Source organism: Euprymna scolopes, chromosome 6 (assembly GCF_053919585.1).
Source record: "Euprymna scolopes isolate OS-2025 chromosome 6, ASM5391958v1, whole genome shotgun sequence".
In the NCBI taxonomy this organism is placed as follows: Eukaryota; Metazoa; Mollusca; class Cephalopoda; order Sepiida; family Sepiolidae; genus Euprymna; species Euprymna scolopes.
This window is the reverse complement of record NC_136487.1, coordinates 94,316,478-94,339,801: the sequence shown is the minus strand read 5'-3', so window position 1 is coordinate 94,339,801 and position 23,324 is coordinate 94,316,478. Positions and strand designations below refer to the sequence as shown.

General features: G+C 30.5%; 1 protein-coding gene across 6 annotated transcripts in view; it reads left to right on the top strand.

The window, feature by feature from the left end:
* Positions 1-20,946, top strand: part of LOC145277805 (uncharacterized) — a 171,466-nt gene extending 150,520 nt beyond the window's left edge. For 3 of the 6 annotated variants that reach the window (XM_080129662.1, XM_080129660.1, XM_080129663.1), the window contains 2 exons: positions 4,171-4,257; positions 18,196-20,946. In XM_080129662.1, coding sequence (XP_079985788.1) covers positions 4,171-4,257; positions 18,196-18,364 — 256 coding nt within the window. In that variant the 3' untranslated portion in view covers positions 18,365-20,946. The remainder of the gene's footprint in view (positions 1-4,170; positions 4,258-18,195) is intronic. The other 3 variants (XM_080129664.1, XM_080129661.1, XM_080129665.1) reach the window with 1 other exon arrangement.
* Positions 20,947-23,324: the final 2,378 nt, after the last annotated feature.

Below are 23,324 nucleotides of genomic sequence, written 5' to 3'. Positions count from 1 at the left end.
ATTTAAAAATTTGCTCCAAATCAGAAAATTATCTGATCTTAATGAAATGTTAAAATTCAGTATGTATTAGAATATATCAAGAAAGTTCTTGCGGTTTTTAATTTTAAAATTTATGTGAACATATCTTGGCTCAGATAAAAATGTATTGATTGAAATAAGCACTCTCAGAATCAACACACTTTTGCGAATGCAAAACAAGTTTACTTACGACAGTAACGTAAAAAGAACTTGGGTTTTTCTGTTGACTAATACTGAGTGTTGTTAAAGTCAGCATGACCTTCGTTTGGTACAACTCTGACTTTGTGAACTGTTGTGAAGCTTCGTCGGCATCTTACCACTGAGCTGAGCATCATCAGTTGTCATAAAGAACTTACTTTTTATTGCAAGTCACAACCTGGTTTAGAAACGGGTTGTTCTTGTTGCATAAAAGAACGGAAGATGACACTTCATAATATTTCTTTTGGTTGTCATTCAATTCGTGAGGTATCTGTTTATCAAGTTTTTTTGTCTTTCCAATCTCTCTCAAGCAGTTGGAAATCGTTGTATACATTACATCTAATTCAAAAGCAAGTTCTTAAACAGTTGTACGTGGATTAGCTTTGATTAAGGTTCTTTAATTAATCGTATCAACATCCGATGGCCAACCACTATGCTCATCATCTTCAAGATTCTCATCACCCGCCACAAAATTTCTTAAGCCACCATTGTGCTATGCATTCAGTAGTACTTCCTGGGCTAAATGCTTTGTTGATATTGCAAGCTGTTTCAGCAGTTTTTCAGCCTAGCTTGAATTGAAATAAGAAAATTGTGCGAATTTGCTTTTTTTCCCATTTTGTATTCAATGTTCTAAAAGGAAGACCATTGTTTTAAAACGATGTAATTTAAACGATTTGATAGAGCGAAATCTCTTTAAAATGATATAAAAAATAGGAATTAATATGAAAACTTATTTGAAAAAATTTCATTTGAAAACAAAATTTTAAATTCTGCAGGAACTTCTCAATCCAATATATATGGTCACGTTTTTCCCCCTTGTTGATTATGAGGATAAAATGTTTTTTTATACGCATTATTATGCTTGATGGCCGTCTTTTAACAAAAAAAAAAAAGCCCTCTAAATTTGCAGATGAAATATTAACTTTAAAAATTTTTATAGAAAATATAAAAGTTTACTATTGAACTAATTAGTGGTGTTTTATTGTGTTAATCCTATATCTGAAGACTATATTAGTGTTTATTTTCCTTTTTAATGATTTAAATTAAAAAAAAAAAAAAATTAAAAACTACAGTACCATTAATAAAATTTTAATTTAAAAAAGAATGCATTTTTCGATTTTTTTTTTTTTTTTTATTATTATAGTATATTATTGTCTGTGTCTGGAGAAAAATAATAAAAAAAAACCTGTTAGAATATTTTTTTAATAAATATATGGATGGATTAAATTTTCTGTTTACTAAGTTCCAGCATTGCTGAATGCTTTTAAAGTTTTAATTTAAAAACAGTTTTAAACATTTTATTTTATAGTAAAAAAAAACAAAGTTGTGGTAGTCAACTTTTTTACAAATTTAAATGTGTACAGGGTGGCACATAAGTCACTTAACAATTTTAAAATATATTTATAAATGAGTGTTTGTTTGTTTGTTTTTCGTTTGTTTTTTTTTCTTTTTTTTTTGCATAGTTTAAAGATTGGAATTTTATTTTATCTATGAAAAATGTCATCAAAATTTGTTGAACAAAAATTTTTTATTTTAAAATGGTTAAGTGACTTTCGCACCACACTGTAGAATGTGGTATGCTTTCATTCAGTCTATTAAATGCAAAGGCCTTTCCTATGCTATCAAAAGACTCCTCTTTAAAGATTGATCTTTTTTCCAGAGTGACAGCAACATTGTTCCCTGCAATTATTACATTAAAAATGTTTTTTTTTTTTTTTTTTTCTAGCCACAAAGGAAAAATGATTTCTCTTTTATCACCAAGATGCCATTTATGATTTCACATCGAAAAATTGTTTTTTTTTTTTTTTTTTTTTTTTTTTCAATATCTGCATTTTCACTCTAAGCAAATCTGCTCGGCCACAATATTAGTTACAGAAAGAAAAACTTAAAAAACATCTTCAATTTTAATAAATTGTCTCTTAAAATGATTGGACATCATTAACATTCATCAGAAATGCCATAATTTTAGAATAAATTGAAAATGATAGTAAAAAAATATACATCCAGTGAAGTTTTAGTATTCGAAACAAATTATATTTTAGTCTATATAACAAAGGTTGCTATGTAAACTTGTTTGATATGATACTTAAATTCTTGCTACAAACAACAGGTCTGCAATGGAAAAAATATCTAAGAAAAGAAATTAGCTAGCCTTTTTGAAAAATAGCTTTTTGGAAATGAAGGTTCATACCATACCACTTGAAATTCTACAGAATTAATGTCCACTCTGGTCAGTTTTTATTTGCATAGACAGCTGATATTCACGTAAATGGTTTTTAAATGGTTTTGCTGGATGGCCTATTCAACATGACAGGAGATATATATATATATATATCTTCCAGCAAGATAAGTGAAAGGTTGGTTTGAGAGAACGAACGATCTTCGGAACATTAAGCGAAGAAACTATTTGTATTCAATTGGAAGAAACGTTTGTCCTGATTGCAAATCTGTTATTAAATTGAAAAACCAAATATTATTGTAATTTTCCAAAATAAAACATCAATTATCTTCTAATTTATAAAACATACTGTCTGTCTGTCTCCATATTTTCAAACTCTATCTCTTCCAAAACTAAGTCGCAGAGCGGCACTAGTGGCTTCAAATGATTGTATTTTTTATGGACTGTTCTTTTGTGGGTCTTAAGCCAGTTAAAATAGTTTCTAAGCAGTCAAAAAGGGATTAAAATTGAAAAAAAAAAAAATCGTTATACATTTTGTACATTCATTTTAGTTTATTTTTAATTATAAGAATTCTACAGTTTTGCTTTCGGTTTCGATTCTAGTTGATGACACTTAAATAGTTGGGTTTTTTTTTTACTTTTGAAATCACAACTCTATAATAATAATAATATATACAAAATCTGGACAGATTAAAATATATTTAAATATATTTTACAACTGGGCAAAGCCCCTCACCCCTCCTATTTGTTTTTAAATTTGAGTTGTGATTTTGTTTGGAAGGAAAATCAGCAGTGATCAAGACCAGATGATTAACAATACAGTTAGTCTTGAAATAAAAGCTTGAATTCTGGTGTAGATAATTGGGGAACCACAATCTGCGCAGTGGATTCCCACAAACAACTTTTCAGCTGGCAGGAACTGTAAATCATCTCCAAAACTTCTTTAAATGGAAATCTAATCCTAATGCCAAATTCAAGATTTGAATAGAATCAACAGTGTAATGATTAACACAAATCCTATAGATTTTCATCAACTTTTGAATCTAAATGTCTCTGCATATGCAGTATAACATGCTGCAGAGATGCATCCTATATAGTCGGATTAACACACAAACATGTGAAACAATAAATCAACTTCTTTCAAGATCAGGAAAGTCACCTTTATTAATGTCCATTATTAAGCTTACATTCACGTGAGAAAATCTGATTTGAAAACCAACAACTAACATTATTAATCTAAACTAATCCTCCATTCTATAATAAAGATCAATATGCATTTACTTGTATATAAATATAGTTCCATGCCTTTTCTAGTTCTCGGAACATTTCAAGTGGTGAGGAGAAGCGAAGAAACAAATATCAAATCGGACTTCCTCCACCGTCTGAAATAAATTTGGAACGATGAATGTTGGAAAAAAAATTATATGAAAAATTACTAGCATAATTCTATGATTTTATATGGACAAATACTGATGGAATATATTTAAAAAAAAAAATGTTATTTTTGATGGAGGGTATTAGTTAAAGAGGATATCTTTTATGCACATGTTTTATTGGATGTATAATTTTGCTGTTTTGTTCAATTTTACTTAAATTCTGACAATTTTTCCTTTGATGAATGCTAGAATTTTGAGACAATTTATTAAAAATAAAAAAAAAATGTTGGAGAAAATAAAATGCTCATGGAAATCTGAGTAATTCTAGTTATTATTATTACGCTAAACGTCTAATTAAATAAGATTAAAATGACCACTTCTTTTCCCTGTCACCTCTAGCATAGGAACTCCTGGCAACAGTCAGCTGAACACGTCTTTGACTCGCAGGCCACTGTCCAGTATGAGAGAAGAGGTCAAATTTACCAGGTCAGACGTTCTGTTCCACTTGTTATTTCTTTGCCCTTTCCTGTTTCTCTGTTTCCGTATTCTTTTAATACACGTCATATACTCATATAAAAAATTCCCCAAACCAAGTCACACCACTCCTTACCACCAGAAATGAAGTGAATTTCAGACTTCACTTAATGTATGTATTAAATATATAGTGTATATTAAACGTTAAAGTGAAGTATGACATCAAACACTACTGAGAGGGAAGATCCGTTTTATTTTAGTTAAGGCTTCTTTTCTACACGTTATTTATCTTAATAATTATTAGAATTAGCAATTTGTATATTTATTTATTGCAGACTATTATCCTCATCTTTTTTAGTTGTAACGTTTCAGCTAACTATTCCTCTGGCCTTCATCAGGTGATCAACGGAATAGGAATGCTGTATCTTCAGTAATTACTGCCTTCCATTGTTGTTGTCATCTCACCACGTTTTGGTCAACTAATCCTTTGGCCGGCTTTAGGTAGGATTGAAACCGCTATCTTTGGACAATGCTCACCTGGAATGGTAGAGATTCAATGTCTCTATCTACTGCGCCATGGGTCTCGAAGGGGAATAAAGGTTGGATCTTTTTGGTCTTATAAATCCAAGTTTTTTTTTTGTTATCTGATCTTTCATTGTTGGATTCATACTGAATAGTATATTATTTAATTATTGGAATTCTTTGAAATGAGTAATTTATTTGTGGACTGTTATCCTACCCAAAGCCGGCCAGAAGATTAGTTGGCCAAAACGTGGTGAGACGACAACTATAGAAGGCAGTAATTACTGAGGATACAGTTAAGATTCAGCATTCCTATCCCGTCATGAATAACCACCTTACAAAGTTCAGAGGAATAGTTAGCCAAAATGCGAAACAACAATTATAAAGATGAGAATAAGTCCGCAAATAAATATTTATCTCTAGTTTTTGAATTTTGTGATATTATGTTCTATTCAAACTTCTGTGTGTATCTTGGCTGTTATTCTCTTGACATTTCGACTGATGCAACCTGCCACCTATCTAATCTGATATATCATTTTGTTGCAGTTTAAAATTTGTATAGAATTTTAAATGAAATTCTTTATTTAATTCATGAGTGTAGCTTGCTGTCAGCCATGACCGAATAGAAGTGTTAAATAATTTGTAATTCTATTCTTAATATCGCCTGTATTTAGGATTGAACTGTTAGAAGATTGCCACTTCAAACTAATTATTGAGTTCTTTATCCAGTGCACCACAGGTCCCAAATGTGGGAAATAACATCCGAGATGAGAACAGTAGTCTAAACAATGCAAAGTGTTCAGATTTATTATAGTGTTAAAGAGTTGCAACTTTTCAAATGGGTAACAGAAAAAGAATATTTGACATCATCCGAAACTAGTGTAATTTTCTACTTATTTTCTATTTTAAAAAAACAAAAACAAAAAAAAAAACAGCATAAATTTGGCAACTTTGATTAAACCTAACATAGAACTGGTTTGTCATAAAGGTTAGATTTCAAAACTGAAGAGAACTGAAGATCTACAGTTGAAAGTGTTTTGCTGCATTGGAGGCAAATGAATTGTGCAAAAGGCTAAATGTTACCTATACAAGAATGCTAAGAGTAGCCTAGGTTTTAGTTGGAAGGATGGGGTTACAGACCATTCATACGGAGAATTGAGTAAAATAATAGTGTTCCAAGGCAAAAAGTTAAGATTTATTGGGCATGTGTGGAGGCGAAAGCAAGAGTTGGTATGCCAATTACTGATGTGGGAAACCAAAACCTGAAAAATAGAAAACCCAACAATTATGTATGTACGGACCAGTTAAAAATGACACTGGATTGTTAACAGAAAAACTAAATAACATGAAAGATTGTAATTAATGATATCTGAGTGAGCTCGAAATTAGCTAGTCAGCAAGATTTTTAAAATATCTACCAAATTTAAATAATCCTCGAAAAACAAAATATTGAATTATTATTCAACTTGAATTTGCCAAGAGACAAAATGTAATGTTAGTGAAAGAAATCTTTCTAGATTGAGGCAATTCAGTGCCCTATTTGAGAAGCTGGATTTTCTAACAATAAAAAAACAACTTTGCATTTAATTTTTCCTTGTGTAGAAACAAATAAATAGGGACTTTACATAATATAAATTGAACACAATATCATAAAATCTATATAAGAGGCTATATGTCTGTCTCCATATTTTCAAACTCTATCTCCTCCGAAACTAAAAGTCGCAGAGTGGCACTAGAAGCCTCAAATGATTGGATTTTTTATGGACCATTCTTTTATGGGTCTTTAGCCAGTTAAAATAGTTTTTAAGGGTCAAAATTGAAAAAAAATCATTATACATTTTGTACATTCATCTTAGTTTATTTTTAATTTTAACCAGTTCATATGCGTGTCACGTTGGTACAGTAGTAACATCACCAGATTTAAATGCTACAGTTTTGGTTTTGGTTTCGATTCTAGTTGATGGCACCCCAAATACTTTTTTTTTCTTTTGAGATCATGAGTCTATAATAATATATATACAAAATCTGGACAAATTTAAATATATTTTACAACCGGGCAAAGCCGCCGCCGCTAGTGAAAACAAAAGTTTAAAATATCACTCATTTGTAATGATACAATAATTACTCTTACTGACATCTATAGTTTAAAATGGTGAGAAATGCAAATTATTTAAGTGTTTTTATTTTATTATATACTAGCAGTTCAGCTTAACTTTGCTCGCGCCTTATGTACTGGACATATTTATATATACATGTTTATAGGCATGTGTGTGTGTATATATATATATATATATATATATATATATATATATATATTAAAAAGTTTGACTCGTGTTTAGTGGCAGTTTGATTGAGTCTGAAAAGGTCAACTCTTTCAACTTTGACCTCTTGGCAGCGAAATTTTCGCCTAAAAACTGATTAAAAAGCTTGCTGCATGTCTGAATACTCTTTATGTAAGATTTCAAATGTTTAGATCCAAAATTAGCTGACTAGTTTGCTAGAGACTGCAAAGGTAAAATCTTTTGATTATCCTTTAGCAGCCAAATTTTCAGCCAAAAAACATTTAAAAAGCTTGCCCTATGTCTGAATACACTTTATGTAAAATTTCAAATGTTTAGATCAAAAATTGGCTGAGTAATTTGGTAGACCACAAAGGTCAAATTTTTAACATTGATCCCAATTTTCATCCCTTAACATTTGTTTTGGGCTCAAATCTAATTAAAAAGTTTGATCCATGTCCGAGTAACCTACATCTAAAATTTCAAGTGTTTAGATCCAAAATTGACAGTAGTTTGTTAGGGAAATGTACACAAATAGACACACACACAGACAATTTCACTTTTATAGATATAGATTAGCAACCTTTTCTTTATTCTTTTTGTTTTTGTTTTTTCAAATATAATTTAACTCTAGATAAGAATATTGGATGTTTCTTTGATTAATTTTGACACTGTTTTGCCGTACATTTCAATTTCCAACCCAAAACTGTTAATTCTCACTACTGTTTAGGATTTAAAGAAATAAAAATTATTTGATTCAAGTTTAACGATGACAAAAACATTAATGAAGACAAAGGAACTCCATTTTATTCTAAAATCCAAAACTCAAAATGAGATTGTGGATATTGTATTTTGTTCAGACAAGGCACTACAGTTATCCTAAAACAGATGATACCAACGATATACCCTAGTGTTGTTGCAACCTCACGTAAATCTCCTTAGTCCCTCTCCCATCTTTATTTTATAAGTGTTGTGTTGCTGTTGTGACCATTCCAAAAACCTAACATTGTTTATTAATATTATTTAAGAGTCTTTGATTTTCTTTTCGATTCTGTTTCACTTATACGCACACATTTTTGTATTTGTATTAATGAAGTGTGTGTGTGTGTGTGTGTGTGTATATATGTGTGTGTGTGTGTGCGTGTGTGTATGTATAGCAAAACTGGTAAATAGTAGGTGCTCAATACTATTGCAGAGCAAATATATATTTTTTATTTTATTACCATTTTATCTGTTCAGTTACATGTTTCTGTTAGCAAATCGTATCAACGATCCAGTAACTTCGTCAGACTGTTCAAGTCTAACGAAGTTACTGGATTGTTGATACGATTTGATAACAGAAACATGTAACTAAACAGATAAAACGGTAATAAAATAAAAAAAAATATATATTGTGTGTGTGGCTTCACTAATATAAATTTGATTGAATATGAAAGATGAGGAAGAATGTGTTCTTTAGATTACACACACACAACAAGCTACATGAATAGAAATATAGTCATCCAAATAATTTTGTATTTTTGTGTATTTTTTGTATGAAGAAATATTTCTAACAAATAAATGTTTGACACAATCTAACAAGGATAGTAAAAGGTTTTTTTGTTTTGTTTTGTGTTTTTATACTTTTTGTATTTATTTTTTGTTTTCTCAACAGCATTTATTCAAATTTTATGTTGATTTGTTCATGTATGGAATACAGGGTGGAACGATAAAATTGTTGCCCTAGAAAAGACATGATTCCATTTCCATTTGATGAAAAGCGTTTTTCTTTTTGTGCTACAGACCATCTACTAGTTGGTTAGTTGTGTATAAATTCCAAAAACGATAGGAGCCTCCTATCATGTCTGAAAGTTACACAATGCTCAACGAGCGATATCAGATGTATCACTGTACAATTCATTCTCTTTACCAATCCAATTTATGACAACAGGACCATTGCCAGCATCCTCAAAATGCAAATCTGGACAGTTCAACATTTGAGGGTACTGTTCAACAAAGTTTCCAGCTAGTTATGGTTTTTAGTGAGGGCCACACCAACCACTTCACATCTTCAAAGTCGACTTAAAAGGCAACACCAAAGTGTACTTGGATGTACTGAAGAGTGTAGTGATTCCCCTGGTGCAATTAAGTGGCCAATGGCAGACCCTGGGTGTGGCAGCAGGACTTGGTGCCGGTCCACTAGTCCAAAGAGACCCGGGCTTGGCTCCAGAAGGAGTGTTACAACTTTGTACTCTTCTCTTACTGCCTCCCCTTTCTCTCCTGACCTGTAGCCGCTGGACTACTTTCTTTGGTCATACGTCGATAACATCACCAACATGACATCCCACAACACTAAAGCCAGCCTGATCACCGCTATCCACCAAGTATTCGCTGAGCTCCCGTCGGTGCTTGTGGAAAAGGAAAAGGCATGCTCTCACCTGGACCCGTATCAAGGCGATGATTGAGGCTGAAGGCGGCTACATTGAATAGATGTCAGCTCTACTACATAATCAAGTTACCTGAATTGATTTTTTCAATAAAAGTTTTAAAATAAAGTTATAATGTTTTTTTTTTTTTGTTTTTTTAGGGCGACACTTTTATCATTCCACCCTGTATTGTCTGATCAGCATTTTTTTTTTTTTTTTTTTTTTTTTTTATATATTAATTTTTTTGTGAAACATCATTTTCTGACATTTTTTTGTTTTGCCTCTATCTTTTAATTTGTGCTTTTTTTATAATGTCAATATATTTGGACATTTTTTGTTGAATTTACATTCCATTTTAGGATTATTGTATTTGTTTCAATTTATCTCTTTGTAGTCATAACATGATAAGTCTCCGACTTGGTATATAGATTAAACCCCAAATAATCAAATTTTATGAGTTTTAGTAACTGTCAATTTTGAGCCTAATCAAATTGATTTACAAATTACAGTCATATAAATAAAGTTACTGTTGCAAATTTTCAAAACAATAAAAAATGTGAATTTTGTGTTAAAAAAAGCATTTTTGTAGAACGGGCTTACGTTTTGTTTGAGCTCGCTGCTGGAAGTTGTACCTAAACATCGGTTTGCATATTTGTTTAGTCAGTTTCCAGGCTATGGGTTATGTATTCAATGTGTTGAGAACCGTCTTAAATTATATTTATTATTTTATTTATTTTTTTTGCTAATTACTGTTGCAACTAGTTTCATTTATAATTGTAATGTTTATGTGTGTATGCGAATAATCGCAGTGTATACATATTAGATGTGTAAATGCATGTGTTTATACATACTAGCATGTGTGCATGTAGGCATACATTTTTCTCTGCACAAGAGAAAAATACCTTACTTCTCTATACAAGGGGAATAATTCGACATCAGTTATCTCCCTTGGACTGCATCTAGATGGATGTATACACCACGATTAATAAATAATAATAAAAATTTAAAACAAGACTTATCAAATACATAACCCATACTCCGGAAACTGACCAAACAAATATGCAAACTATCTCTGTTGTGGGACTAATGGCAGTTGGCTAAAACAAAATGTAAGCCGTGTTCTAAAGCTGTTTACGCTTACTTTTCTTCACTGACAATTAGCGATTCTAAAATAATTGGGGAAATTCACATATCTACCATCTTGTACGCACTATTTTGGTAACTAAATACATATTGAAAATCCTTCAATATTGTTGTCATTCTTTACTATATAGACTGTTCCCACAAACTGCATTACACCACAGCCCTTCCATATGTATATATATATATAATTAGTGATAGGACAATTCCAATATTTTTTCCAATACAATTTCAAAATTATTATTTCCAATGAAGGTCACTTCGACTTATAAAAACATTACTAAGACAAAGAAAAGCAACAAAAAAAATGAGAAGAGAAAAGACTCCGTGGATAGAAACAAACAGGTTTATTGAGAAAAGAAAAAAAAAACTTAGAGCCAAAAAAAGTTCACAAAATGTCTGCTATTAAGATTTTGCTCTCAGCTACAAAGGAAGTCCTTCATGTTGTAACAATTATAAACGATAGAAACAAAGATGTTTTTTTTTTTTCCTTTTTTTTTCCTTTCTTTTTTTTTTTTTTTTTTTTTTTTTTTTAATTCCTGCTGTGATATGAGACATCGACCAACTTAGGTTTTTTTCTTTTTTAGAAGGTTGTAATACTTTTCTAAAAGTCGAAGAGTTTCTTCCTTTTTTTTTCAATTTAGGCTTACATTTTATAATGTCGTTTTTTTTTTTATTAAATAAGTCCTCTCGGGAAGATTAGTTGAAATATCTGCTGAAAAAGATAACTTAATATCTCAATGTTCTGGGAATGTTCTTTTCTAGCAGGGAATTTATCTCCTCATTTTCCTGAAGGAATAATCCATAAAAAAAAACAAAAAACTTCCTTGTTCCTTTTTTGAATCCAATCAGAATAGAAACGTTCTTTTCTTTTGACTTTAAAAAAAAATGCCGCTTGAGACGTGCCCGTCTTCTTCAGGCCTTAGCAGAAAATATCTAGTGATAAACAGTTTTTACTTCAATCTTTCCTAGTGAGAATTAATCTTGCATGTCTTCTCTCCTCCAAGCTGGTATTTTCTTGAAGTAGATTTCTCTCAGTGAGATACGAATACATCAGTTAACTTAGACGCAATCCCTTCAACATTATAAACTTGGCCAGGTATTTTAGATAAGTTCACTTCAACATTTTAACGTCCTGTTTAAACAGAGAAAAGATAGTACGTCAACACATTTCGAATGTTCATTCCATCCATTCCGAACTGCCAACTTTCGCTTGAATTTTATCACAAAATGCAAATGCAGAATGTGCAGATCCACCAACAGGCAGAAGTTAGTCACATGACCAACATCAGCAGCAGTATGTAAACTCCAGAGAAAGGAAGAAGAAAAGAGAAAAGGAAGAAATATATTAAAAAAAATTTTTTTTGAATTCTGCACTCGAACAAAAAAAAAAAAAAAAAAGAAATCCTTCACCAACTAACTCGGTGCCAAAGAAAATCAGAATCCCTTTTGCTTAAAGATCTGCCAGATCTTAGTCTGGATGAGACATTGTCGACATCTACATTAATTCTCTCTTTCAGAGAACCACTAGTTTCTTCATCAGAAGAAGGAACCGGATAAGAATGTGTAATGGAAAGTTCTAAACGATACAAATGTCTCAAAGAATGATCCTGAGAGGCACTATCACTTTTCCTGATCATAATGGATCTAATTAAATCATCAGTACCGATAGGGAGTTTAATCACTCTTCTTAGACACCAATAAGAATGTGGCTTTACCGGATTTTTTTATTAAAACCTGGCAGGACGACTCACAAAAACATCTAAATTCAAAAATACTGAATGTTTGTAGAAAGGACAGACAATTGCATTAGGAGTAATTGCTTCCAAACTTGAATCGTCAGAACAACGATAAGTTATGGGTCTGTCATTAATAGACCGTTGCATGTCAGACGACTGTTGGGGGTTGGAAATAATCCAACTTCTTCCGTCCAACTACCTTAAAAAGACATTTCTTAACCATCTAATTAATCTTTCCCACACCACCCCATACCAAGCCGAATACATAGGTATGGTCTGATGTTTGATGCAATGAGTGTCATAATTTTTCTTAAACTCATCCGACAAAGAAACTTATTCTATAAAGCCACAATCAGCTACAAAAGAACAGGCGTTGTGTGAAGGAATTCCGCAGATATTAAAAAATCTCAAAAAGGCCAACACCACGGAGCGAACAGACATGTCAGGCACAAGTTTCAGATGAATGTCTTTGATATAAAAACATGTGAATACCAATATATATATTTTCTTAATTTCGTCACCTTCTTGAACCCACAAATGTCAAATGTAAAGTCAATACCAGTATGCAAGAAAGGCCTAACCAAGTTAATCCAATGCTTGGGCAAGTTAGTAATCTTGGGATACTTAAAGGACAGAGTTGTACCTTTTACAAACAGTACAACCAGAGATTACTATTTTGATGGCCTGTCTGGTCCTAGGTGTAGCTAAGAAAGAGTTGCAGCTATTCCCAAATGTTTACGCCTAACATGGCAATCCATGACAATCAAACAAGTCACATGACGTGACCTAGGCAACAAAATAAAATGCATAATATCTTTGAAAAAATAGGAAAAATTGTTAAGAATCGTCCACGAGAGCGTATCAACCCTTTTTATCCAAATATAGATTGAATTTGGATACCAATAAAAGGGATCTCATCACAGAAGAATTTGTCCAAACAATTATTTTCCCTGGCGAGAAATTAACTTTGAGTAAGTCTAATTAAATAAGATCTGGCCTTAAGACTAAAATCACAATCGACACCTTTTATTTTAAATATAAATTTAAAAACTCAAGTCAATATTGTTATCAACTTATTTAAAGAGGAAAATCTTTCTACATTAATTACGGAAAGATCATTTAACTCATCCTCACATCTAGTGTATGCATTAGTGAATATTTTTTGGTCGAGCTAAAGCACTCCAATCCAAAGGTAGGCCAGTCCAAGTTATCTCCCTTCAACCAGACAGGACCTCTCAACCAAAAGTCCATCTTTCTTCTAATTTTATTTAGAAATGCCTCATGTAACGAAGTCTGCAGGATTATCTCCTGCATTGATATATTTGAGCTTAACTTTATATATCCCCTGTTGCGTAAATCAATAATCATTGTTTTAATATCCTTTAAACGATTTCTGGTAAATTGACTCTTCAAGTTAATAGTATCGGACAGCCAGGACAACACGACTTGAGCATCCATCGCTATAATGATTTCACTAAACATTTTGGAAGAGAACATATTAACCAGCACAGAAACGTGTTTACACACATATAAACAATGTGGGTAAGGTCCTCTTAACAGAAGCTACCTTTGTGTTGGCAAAAATTAAATTAGCTTCATCATGCTGATATAAATATTCAGCAATACATAAACCTGATCTGAAGCATCTCCAAAATAATCTCAAAACCACAATAGAATCTCTATCAACAGAGTATTTGTTGAACTAAAGATTTTCAATACCAATTAGCTGAGAGCATAAAGACTCTTCCAAGAGACCAAAATATCATGCGAAACATTCTGGTCTCTGGAAATTCCCAATTTCCAGAGTTTGCTCAGAATTAATAGTTTTAATGGCTACAGGTAATACCAATCATATCGGATCCAAGACTGAGGAATTCATGGACAAGATATCACGTTTAGTAGAGACATTGCTTCCAACTTGGCAAGAACTTAATTTCATCTTGTCAAATAAAGGGTCGTAAAGGTAACCCAAAATCTTTTCATACGGATTTCCATGAGAGAAGTAATTGTTAAGTTTCACACGCTGCGCAACTAGTTTGCTATTATTATAATGCAAGTTTTCAACTAACAAGGCCGATAGTCATTAGTCGCATGCTCTCGTGTAGTGAATGTAGGATTGACATGAAATTCTTAAAGATGACCAAAAAATGGGCTGAAATGATTTACATAAATAAAAAGTAAATGACTTAGAATGACTTTAATGAGCTTAAGGATGAATTGAATGACCTTAAGAATGACTTTAATGCTTAAAAAGTAACTGGAATTCTTCAAAAACAACTTGAATGATCTGGAGAATGACTTGAATGGCTTTGAGACTGACTGACTGGTTGTAAAGTGAGTGATCATTTTACATTAAATTAATACAGAAAAGTGATCCCCCACTTTATATCGCAAAGTTACAAACATAAGTACAGCATGTAGTAAGAACAGATACTACACTTTGAGATATTAAATCCTTTATTCATGTTAAAAATACATTGAAAATCGACGATGAACAAAAAACTTAGGCACATGGCCAACTCAAAAGGGGGGATTGTGGAGGTCGTTGGTCATCCTTGTCACTCCAGAACTAAACAAAATCAAAAGATAATACACTTTGATCTTGGCCAAAAAGCCAAGAAAATCTTAAAAAGCTAAAAACAGCATCTATTAACAACAGACCTTTGATCTTAACCAAAAAGGCCAAGCACAAAATTGTTACAGACAGACCGACCGACGGAGTGACTTATAGAGTCGCTTGCACACGACTAAAAACCTCCTTCCTGCATAACCTCTACAGCGTCTAAATACAACTGTAGAAGAGGGCTGGGAGACTAGTGCGTCTTCACTAAGTTGTCAACTTTAAAACTTTCAAGTAATACATCCTTGCAAGGACATGGTGGATATTTCTCCACATGAGATTTCATAATGTAATTTAAAATAAACTAGCCTGGGTGCCTGGCGTTGCCCAGGTGTTTAGTAGTAGGCAGGCAGGCTCGAACTCGTACCACAAAGGAGGAAAAGAATGTGGGGGGGGAAAAAAAAAGTGACGTCTTTGGCGTTGCGTCCATCGCCAAACCAGAAGTGGTGAAGGTTTAAATTAAGGCTAGTCAATCGAAAAGAGGGGATGACTTTCAAAAATATCGGCGAAAAAAGGACCCCTCCTTGTAGAAAAGTACCCAGTTGAGGATGAAGGAATTAATGTTTGTAGCCAATTTTTCAATATTTGTCGTCCGAAGGGTCGAGCTTCAGAATGATACTGATCTTGTTAAAATCCATCGCTTTTGTCGAAAGTTTTAGGCAGACATACAAACATACATATATACATTTAAACAGATAGGTGAGATTTATACTATAGATTGACTAGATACGAACCTATTTTCAATGACGTACTGGTCACATATTCCTTCTCTGGAGTATGAGAAGAGTGAATATTAGGTGATTGCTCACTATGTAGTTGCAAACTTTTAAGCCTCGCATTTCACTACAATTAACTATTTTGTGAAAAGGACTTTTTTAAAATTAATTTTAGTACTTAACACTATTCCGTTTTGGATTTAAATAATTGATATTAAATTTTTGATAGTAAGTCACAATCAATGTATTTGCCCACACATACATGAGAAGTGGTCATACAATTTTATTTATATAGCGATCAGTAGTAAAAAAAATATTTTATCTTTGATATGAAAAGCACCTTAAAATGATGAAAGTTCACTTTTGCTTTCACACTTTTTTTTCACTCAGTTTTGTAAATAGATTTTCAAATTCAACAATATTTATTTTAATAAAAATGATTTTTTTTTTTAAATATTCACTTAGAAAATATAAATGGAATTTACAAATATTATTAATGTTTAAAAATTTTATTTTGAAAAAAAAAAAAATTTTGAATAAATTTTGTCCAGTATGTTCCAAATTAATAGAAACCAAAACACTCAGCAAATGAGTTTAACATTTCTATGGAAATAGTGCCTATTATATTTAAAGTATAGAACTAACCTAAATAAGATAAGTGCTAATAAATACTCAGAAAGTAATATTGTGCTACATAGTTCAATACAAATAATGAAATCACATTGTAAGAGACAGTTAATTTACTCCTTCAGTCCAGCACTTCGTGGCAGTTTTTTTTTTTTTTTTTTTTTTTTTTTTTTTTGTGTGTGTGTGACTCGGTTGCTTTCGAATGTTTGCTTTTTCATGTAATGTTTCAGCAAAGAACCACTGCATATCAAAATTACAAGTTCCTTTCTCACATGATTACATATAATGATATTTGAAAACAAAGCTAAGTCAAAGGAAAGTCATTCATATTTTTGCCCAGCCCCCAGCTTTTTTATTTATTTTTTTTTTATTTTATTTATTTATTTTTTTATATATTTTTTTTTAAGCAGTTTGGTCTTCAAAAATCGTATTTGGCATTTTTCAAAGCGTAATGTACGGACTAAAGATGGAACAGCCAGAATACTATATATACATTGTCAGTGACATTCCAAATCTCCATAAAATATGCTTTCCATTTTGCATCTGATTCAACAGGAAGTTAAAAAGGAAAAGTAAAAAGCGTGAAATGAAATGACAAGGTCACTTCATTTAATGCTTTCTTGTTTTCATTTTGAGGTTAGACTTTTTGTATCAAAGATCCCAAATAACATAAATATGTTATCTTTGCTTCATGTGGAAGACTTTGGCTGGGATCAAAGTGTGGTATCTGTTCTGATACTACATTTAATCTGTTGTCCTCAGTCACTGAATAACAAATCTTTCAAGACCAAGGCATTTTTGGGGGGTCCCAATTCAGAGTCCCTCTGTTTGGAAGCTGGATTTTCTCAATATTGAAAACCAACGTTGTGCCCAACTCTGTCCTTGTAGGGAAACAAGTAAATAGACTCTTAACTCATAAAGTGATGGTACCTAGATAACAACGAAAAGTTAAAAGAAAAAATATCTTCATGAAGAAATATTTAAAAAATCATTGTTAGTGAAATACACAATTGTATCAGTTCTAGATATTTTGCAAATATGATAAAAACTTAACGAATGAACTTTTATGTTAAAAAATTGATTGATAAAAAAAATTAAGCCCTGATTTAATCATATTTAAATTTGCTTTTCATTTTTATATTAAATCTTTCTTTTTTTTTTTTTTTTTTTTTTTTTTTTGTACGTTCTTGATACATATATAATGTATTTATAACTTAGAAGATTGGATAAGTCTATTACAAAATTACTTTGAGTAAATTTTAAATAAAAAATCAGCAATATATTATTTTCTTGAGACTTTAGAATTTTCTCTTGTTACATTAGAACAAGACGTGACCATTCTGGTGAAGCTCCTCGTTTTGCTTGTCGTCATTGCTTGGCTAACATATATCAATTTTAAATCCACTCACATGAAACCTCTGTTCACTACCAATCAATGATAGCCTTATTGTTTGAAATAAAAATTGGCAAGTTTTCCTGTAATATTTACTCGACACTGTAGAGGTTTTCTCATTGTTACATAAAAACAGCTGGGAAATTTATTGGAGCAATATTGACTCATCGAATTTGCCAAACTTGAAAAATATCTGCTATTGAGAACTGAAAATGGTTTATTTCTTAATCCTGACTTTGACATCAGCAGTTTTGCTTCCTGTTTGAGTTTTTTTTTTTTTTTTTTTTTTTTCCTTTTTTTTTTCCCCTTTTTTTTTTTTTCCTTTTTTTTTTTTTTTTTTTTCCTCCTCTTCAATAAATGTAATTACAGCAAGAGAAATGTTAGTCCACTTTCTTACAAAATGATACCAAAGTTGAAGTCAATCAATTGATTGCTTGAGTTTTGATTTTAGTTTTTAAAAAAGAAAAAAAAAAGAAATTAAATAGTTTTTATTTTTTTTTATTTTTCAGTTTGCGTAAATCCGAGGCCACTCCTGTTTCAGCAAATGCAGCCCCTAAGAAAGGCATATCCATTATGGTGAAGCTCCTTGTTCTGATTGTGTTTGGCGTCATTGCTTGGTTAATCTATATCAACTTTGAATTTGCTCACACAAAACCACTGCTCACCACCAACCAATGACAGCCTTAATTTTACCCACATACTCTTTCCCTCCACTGATATCATGTTGAAACCTGTTTGTTTGTTTGTTTGTTTTTTAAGCATACAGTCGTGACAACCACAGTTTTAATCATTAAATAAATACATTTCTTTCAAAGCACAACCCCAAATCTATTTCAGGCAATATCTTTATATTTTTCTGACATGACATTTAAAAAATAAAAAAATGATTTTTATAATTTAGGAAAATTTCTATGAATAAAACAGTATGCAGCCTATATTTTTAAAATGTTTTAATAAATACATCGGTTGATTGAGTTTTTCTTTTCTATTAATTTTGCTTTTCAACTCCTTCATCAGTTTAAAAAAAACTTTTAAGAATTAAAAATAAATCTTTATATTTTGATAATCAAAAAAGTTATTTGTTTGTTCTAGTCGGTAAAATGTAAACATGTAAGATGGTCGGTTTTTGTTTTATTCATTTTAAACACTAAAAAATTTCACATGCAATAATTAATGAATCCATTATGTATGTATTTACTTTTAGATATTTTAGTCTTTTTTTAAGACTAGGATGGGAACGCCCGTCTTTGCAGGTCATAAATGCTTAAATGTATTTTAATTTATGTAAATTATTTATTATTACAAAGCTAATTTTCTTTGGAATATTTTATTTTTTATAAATATGTGTGTATATATATATACACACACACGCACACACACTGATTTCAAGTTTGAAAAATATGAATTGGATACCGTTAGCTAGAATCAAAATCAAATATTTAGCGCTCCAGCAGCGTTCCCTACCATTGGAACTAACTCGACAGATAGATAAGAAAGATTTAAAATTAAACTAATTCTAGCTATGATTGAATTTCATATGTAAAACTAATAAAAAATGTCAGCAATTTGAAATGAACATTTTGCATTTCAATTTGCCGACATTGGATGTACGCATTAATCATACATCCAAAGTTATGTCATCAGAAGTTTATCAGTTAAACACACACACATACATCTACTGTTTTACTTGTATAGACAATTTTCCGAAAGCAACTACAACCCTAAATGAATAAACGTTTTGATCATTTGTTCAAATTTTACCAAAATTAAACCATGTAAATTTCTGTTATTGCTTAGAAACAAATTCTGATGCAATGAAAAGAAGGGAGAATACAAAACTCTTTCTTTTATTTCCATTCATTTTTTTTTATTTATTTTTTTTCCCCCACATGTTTTGGCTGCTTGAGATCCATTGAAATTATGAACTCAGTAGAAACCTTCAAGACTGACCCTCTATTTAATCTATAAAGCAAGAGCTTTCTTTTCTGTAATAGTCAATTCCAACTTGAATTTTTTTTGGGTTATTTAAACTTTAAAGATTTAAAAAAATAATTTTGCATTGAATTGTTTGAATTTGAGGTGAAAACTTCTTTTCATATTTGTAGAGTTCATATATTTCACTTGATAACAAACCCAAATAAACTGGATTGAATAAATTTCCTGGGTTTATTTTTTTTTTTACATTTAAATATTTGTTTTGAATATAAAATCTTGCTTAGTTTATGCTTAAAACTATTTTTGATATTCCAAAAATCTTTAAAATTTTCTTGAATTGTTTTGACTTAATTTTTTTAAATCTGCTAATTGTTTGCAATATTTCTTTGAATATGTTTAATAGAATTATCTAAAAACCAAAATGAAATTCTGAGTAATCATTTTGGATTGTCTGTAACTTTATTTACTTTTGCTTGTAAGATATATCACCAAATATGCTCTGTGGAAATATACGTAGCTTGTTTTGTTTTTACAACACCCATCCAACCAGTCTTTGTATGTAGCTTCTTCAGAAATCAATAAAATCAATGATTAAACCAATGATTCTTTTAAATATTATCTCACTATACCATTTCAAATAGTCATTAGAGTTCAGTTATATATTTTAAGTACACGTTAAGTTTTTGAATTTCAAACTGATATTTCATTGCTGATTGGTCATATTATTCGGCTTGCCTATACAAACAGATAAAATCTTTAAATTCTAAACATTGCAGCCATCTACTCTGATTTCTTTAACAAAAAATATGAACAAAAGAAAATAATTTTCAAAATGAATGTCCAACAGACTAGAAACAAAAACTAATAGATTTTCTTGATAATTCTTCTTTATTCTTTGCTGACATGCATGTGAAACGATAAACTTTGATTTCTTTTCACATTTGCTTGTTTTACAGTGAAAAGACAAAGTTCTTAAAACATAATTGAAATGTTGATTAGCTTTCAGTTTTTCAACTCGGTTCCAGCATCTTATTTTGTTTTTCTTAAATAAATAATAATAATCCAAAAAAGAACAAGAAACTTACAAAACACTTTAAAAGATTATTTTATCCATTTAAAAAAAAAATTTTTTTTTGTTCATTTCATCCAAAAAAAACAAAACAATTGACGCCCAATTAATATTGTAAATAAACGTTTCTGCAAGTCTGAAAGGATCAAAACAGCAATTACAGCAATTGTTTGTTTTTTTTCTGATTTTATATGTAACATCGAATGTTAAATTTGAAAATTTAATAAAGAAGCAAAACAAATTGTCCAAAAATGTTGTTTTTTGTTTTTTTTTTCTTTTATGAATGCAATGACGTTTTTTTTTTTATTTAAACTATTTAATATATATATAAGTTAGATATATGCATATATTTTTATGCATAAGATTCACTTAAGTGATCATTATGAATTTTAGATAAGATACTAAATGTAAAGATTATAATGTGGCTATATTTAATCGTGTTTTATGCAAATAGGATGGAAACCCTTCATAAAAATTCAAATATTTCCAATTTTTGTGAAATTCTAACAATCAATAAATATTCCCAAATTTCTTTGAGGGGAAAGATATCTAATGACTCTTTTTTGGGTAAAAATTGGAATAAGGATTCTAGTATTGTATCTTGATTTTTATCTTCATAATAAGACAAACTAGCAAAATTAATTTTACTATTTTTGGGATTGGTATTTTTACAGGTGTACACAAACAGCTCTTCTCTGCCTGATATTGTCTAGGACCTTTTTTTTTTTTTTTTAATCAGAAAAGATTTATAGTTTAGAATCAGTTATTGTTCAGCTTGATGTTACCTGCATATGTTGGCATCTATACAGCTAATATATGCAACAAACAGAAGAGAATCTAGGATCAATCTCACTACTACACCAGACAATATCTCACATATCAGTCTTAGAATCAGCTAATATAAAGATCCAGCTTAGCTTTAACTGGCTAAAAAAAAAGAATTTCAAGCAAGTCCAACCTAATTTTTTAAAAAATAAAATATAGAAAAATCGATACAACACAGCAAAAATGCCATTCCAAAAATCATGTAAATTGATCAAGTATTTAAGAAAATAACATTTTTATAAGGAAGCGAGAATGTTTATTCACCATAGTTACTAAAGAGACAACTCAATTCAAACTACCGAGATCAAAATCAGCATTGTAATGGCTACAATTTACTATTAAAATTGCCAAAAAAAATTTTTAATGAATTTCTATACATAAAATGAAATACTTCAATGTATGTAATTTTTGGAATATGACATTTTCTTTCTGTGATGGGTATGTACATCAGAAAGATTTTTCTGTAATTTTTTTTTTTCTTTACGTTGAACTACAGATTTGCACCAAAAATCTTTATAATTCCAACATCAGAATGTTAAGTTAATGTTTTTATTGAGATAGCGAGTTCGAAATGATCACTTTTTACATGTTACTATGTAATAAAAAAAATTGATTTTAATTCCTAAATTTCTTTATATATTATTGCCACCACACAAATTTTATTTGGATTTTTGCAGAAACTGTTTAAACCCTCAAACCAATCATTTTTCTTATTTTTCTGTGAATTTGTGTGACTAAATTACGATTAAACTAAAGTTGTGTTGAAAATAAATATTTTATATTAAGATTTTAAAATTTTAATAAACCTCACAAAGTTATCTCCTATAATTTTTTATTTTTTTCTAAAAAAAAATAAAAAATATCCAGAACTGTAAATTATCAGCTTAATTCCTATTTTAATGGCATGGATTTCATCATTAATCTTTAAAAGCTAATTTTTACTTTATGCTTTAGCTAAACAAACATTTCTATCAAATGTGAAACGCTGTATAAAAAATGTGTTTTCAAAAGGGGGGAGGGGGTTCATCAGCAAATAAAATTTGATAGGCATACAAATCTTGTTTCATGTATAAATACTTGTTAATTGTAAGTCAACTGGTCTCCTACACATCCACAAGTTCTAATTCCTTTCAATTTTTAACCCTTAAAAACTATTTTAACCGGCTAAAGACCCACTAAAAAAAAATCTACAAAAAAAAATGCAACCATTTGAGCTGCCTAGCATTGCTCTGCTGCTTTTAGTTTCAGAGAGGATGCAATTTAAAAAAAAAAATGGAAACCTAGTGAGATTAATGTTTTAAATAGACACTTTTTCTCTTGCTAGAAGCACGCTACACATTACTTATACACGCACTTAGACAATTTTATGTCTCTTCTTAGTTATCTCAACAGCTGTTTCATTATCAAGCGAGTATTTTTTTTTTTTTATTTAACTTTAACAGTTGGACACAGTTTATCAACCGAGAACCAAATCACTCTATATAAAAGCATGATATCAACGGATACACACTCAAGAATCAAAACAAAAGAATATGCTGTTGTCGTGCCCTAGTGATTAGTTTGAAAACTGTTTCTTATTTCATTTTTCACTCATACAAATTCCAACATATTAGAATACATTTCTAAACAAAATAAACATTCCCTCCTTTTCATTTGCACTCAAAACGGCATTCAAAATCTATTCACAGAATAAGTGAACATCCGAATCCTTCAGTTTCATGACTGCTTCTTTTCTAACACTAATTTCATGTGTTCCTCAGAATATTTGGATAAATTAAACACCTCAGATCAGTGTAGAAATGGCAGATT